Here is a 3,790-nt window from a genome sequence, read left to right on the forward strand (position 1 = left end):
GCAGAGAATACTACTGCTTAACACTTGACCTCATCTGGGTGGTTCCTATCAACTTCAGCAATGCCCAAGAAGATTCACTTTTGTGTTCTCACTCAAGTACGGATCATTTTACCGTTAAATCGGCTTTCTCTTTGATTGCAGGACATACGAAAGTAGATTCCAGCCAGGACTAGACATGGAAGATTAAGAAAGCGTTTGATTGAATGTAATTTAGTTGTAATTGAATTGTAATTCAATGAGGGCCTCAATTACAGTGTTTGGTGGGAGGGAATTGCAATTCCCTTCTTTTGTTGAATTGCAATTCATGGGGTACCCCCATGAATTGCAATTCAATATTTGTGAGAAAGGAAAAATGAAAGAAATGACAAAAATACCCTTGTTGATTGTTATTATTATCATTATACAAGGACATTTTAGTCTTTATATCACTTTTTCATTCTCATCCCCATAATTCTATTCATCCCTACCAAATAATGTAATTTGAATTCCTACATTATTTCTACCTTATTTTTTTCCACTAAATTGCAATTCCGATATTTTCCTTCCTAATTCCTTCTTCCCAACCAATTGCAATTCCATTCCTAAGTGCGTTGAAAGAATCCACATCACCTTAGCTTCAAGAATATTTACATTCTTGAAAATGAAATAAGGATAAATAACATTTATTAGATGATGCGAAATTTTTGAACACATTACTTGAACAAAACACACGTGTTTCCAGCAATTAATTGTCCAGATATGGGAAATAATGATTGTTCATAAATAAAAATAACAATTTTCTAAATAAAATGTTCAACTAGCATATTCAAATAAATTATAATAATATGTAAAATGATGCGTTACCATTGGCTAATTATTTATTCTAATTTAACAAGATGAATTTGTATACATAATATATCTAAAACCTTAAGTTAGAACCTTGGTTGTAGGTTCTAATCTTATTCAAAAATTGATTTTATTTTGTATGATCCGTCATTGTTAAACAATTGATCCTCATGTAGAAGATCTATATAAATTTATTTTTTGTAAATTATTGTAATAGACTTACTAATCCCTGTAACTGAAATATAATACATTGCATGCACGAGTAGCTTACTAGTTCAGTAAACAGTATTAAGAGAAAAAATCAAGGTTCAAAATTCGGGAGCGGTAGGTTAGAATTATGCGTAAAGTGGACAGATCTCTTGTGCGCATCGCCATGTAGCTATATATGCTCTACTGAGTCATTGAGTTACCGTGATTTACATCCTCTAAGTCAGGTTGGAGTTTGAGGGGGCTTTGAAGTTGGGGATTCAAGTCATTCAACCTTTTGAGTGAAGAAATATATATATACTACATAGGGAGAAGAGAAGAAGAAATATAGTAGATAATATACTCACCAATTCGATAAAAATAAAAAATAAAATAAAACATCTAACGTTGCAAATTTGCAATGGAATGCATATTAACTTTAATCTATAACATTCCAACGGTAAACTAAATTGGAGGCCATAAAAAAATAAAAAAATAAAAAATAAAAAACTTATCTGAAATATGAATAAAAGGAGAATAAAATTTCGAACTGGCAGAAGATGTGCATTGAAAAATGGGAAGATAAAATGAATATTTGGTAATAAATTCTTTCCAAAAATTGGTATTCCGCCTCCAATTATGTTAAAATCCCAAAATCTTCCAAATTAATTACGCGCCACCTCCATGTTAGTATATATAAGAAATGCCATTCCAAGGAACAATGCAATTGCTTCCATATTCTCAAATCATACTCTTATTGGCTTAATTTTGTTTTGTTCTGAATATCAGATCAGAGATGACTCGGAAGAAGGTGAAGCTGGCCTTCATCACCAACGACTCGGCCCGAAAGGCGACGCTGAAGAAGCGAAAGAAGGGGCTGATGAAGAAGGTGAGCGAGCTGAGCACGCTGTGCGGGATCGACGCCTGCGCGATCATTTACAGCCCGTACGAGAACCAGCCGGAGGTGTGGCCGAGCACGGCGGGGGCGCAGCGGGTGGTGGCGCAGTTCAAGCGGATGCCGGAGATGGAGCAGAGCAAGAAGATGGTGAACCAGGAGGGGTTTATCCGGCAGAGGATCGCCAAGGCGAGCGAGCAGCTGAAGAAGCAGCACAAGGAGAACAGGGAGAAGGAGATAACGGAGGTGATGTATCAGTGCTTGACGGGGAAAGGGCTTCACAGCTTAATCCTCACGGACCTCAACGATCTCGCATGGCTGCTTGATCAGAAGCTCAAGGAGATCAGCAAGAAGATGGAGGATCTCAAGAAGGCTGCTCCGCCGGCGGCGGCGGCGTCTCAGCCTGCCGCCGCCGCGCCGCAGGAGGAGGGGATAGATTTGGGGCAAAGGCCGCCGCCGCAGTGGTTTGCGGAGTGGATGATGAGTAACAATCAGCAAATGGGGTTTGAGCATGGCGGCGGCGGCGGCGGAGGAGGAGCGGAGGAGATGATGATGCCACCTTTCAATGAGAATCATCACCCCATTCCTATGTGGCCTGCACCTGGTGGCGCCTTCTTTCCTTAATTCAGATCATATCATATCATATCTGCATTCTATCTTTATTTAATTACATCCGATTTACAACATTCAATTATTACTATTATTATTATAATTGTTACTAGTATTATTATTAGTATTAAAATGAGATGCATCGATCAATAAACATACATATATAAATGTTATAATCATGTACCCATATTGTTGTTTTAAATTTGAAGTCGATCTTGTTTATGTTTGTGCATGTATATGTACTCTGTTATGTTCTGTGTTACATATTGCCTTAGAACATTCTCATTAATCATTTTAAGAGGTTTTTTTTTTTTTTTTTTTTTTTTTTTTTTTTTTTAGTTGAGTGATGAACTGATGGGGAAAAACCAAAAAAACAATAAGAGAACGCGAATAATGAATTTATAAAAATAAATTTTTTTTGTGAGCCCTCAAAAAACAAATCTGTCAGCTCATTTATATTTTTTTCCTTTTCCCTTTTTATATTAAAATAATTTGATTTCACAATTTAAAAGTTTATTAGTTTAAATTTGATTAGTTTAATATAAAATTTAATTTGTAATGTAAATAATAATATGTTAGTAAAATTTAATTTTGTATGTAAACATTTAAATTTTGTTAAAATTATGTTTTATGTAATTTAATTTTTAATTAATCTATATTCAATATTATTCTTGTTTTAATTATCTTGATGAAATCTTTCAATAAAACTTTTATATATGTATTTAACAAAATATATAAATGCATATTCTCCAAAAAAAATGCATAAAAACAAAATAAAGGATAATACAAAGTGAATTAACAAAAAAGAACAGAGACAAAATAAGTATAATTTAAAAAAAAAAAATAGCTTAGATGAACCGGGTTGCACCATATTTTGCACAACACTATTCATGATGGGCAAAAATGTGTCATTTTACCATTTTGTTGGAGACGAAATTTGTCATTTTTTGTCATTTTACTATTTTATTGCTATCTTTGGGGATACTCTCATTAAGTAAATTTCAAGTATATTATATTGAGGAATTTGGGGGCATTGATTCTTTGTTCTTTAGTATATTAAGAAAGTATATATGAACAAATACTATATTGTAATAGAGTTAATAACATTCAAAAAAATATTAGAATTCTGATCGTGCCTAGTGCCTACTGCCTACTGCCTAGATACTAGCTATTGAGAAGATCTAAATTAAATGTCAGAACCAGGGTCTATTATGATTTATATTGATCCTATGTTAAAATCGAAGGACCGAGTATCAGGGAACTCGCAAAGAAGTG

General features: G+C 34.0%; 1 protein-coding gene across 1 annotated transcript; it reads left to right on the plus strand.

Moving 5' to 3' along the window:
- Window positions 1-1,552: 1,552 nt before the first annotated feature.
- LOC109185585 (agamous-like MADS-box protein AGL80) lies at window positions 1,553-2,609 on the plus strand. The gene has a single exon (XM_019335524.1). The coding sequence runs from the start codon at window positions 1,808-1,810 to the stop codon at window positions 2,528-2,530; it is 723 nt and encodes a 240-aa protein (XP_019191069.1). The 5' UTR covers window positions 1,553-1,807; the 3' UTR covers window positions 2,531-2,609.
- Window positions 2,610-3,790: the final 1,181 nt, after the last annotated feature.

The sequence above is a fragment of the Ipomoea nil genome, unplaced genomic scaffold (genome assembly GCF_001879475.1).
Source record: "Ipomoea nil cultivar Tokyo-kokei standard unplaced genomic scaffold, Asagao_1.1 scaffold1334, whole genome shotgun sequence".
NCBI classification, from domain to species: Eukaryota; Viridiplantae; Streptophyta; class Magnoliopsida; order Solanales; family Convolvulaceae; genus Ipomoea; species Ipomoea nil.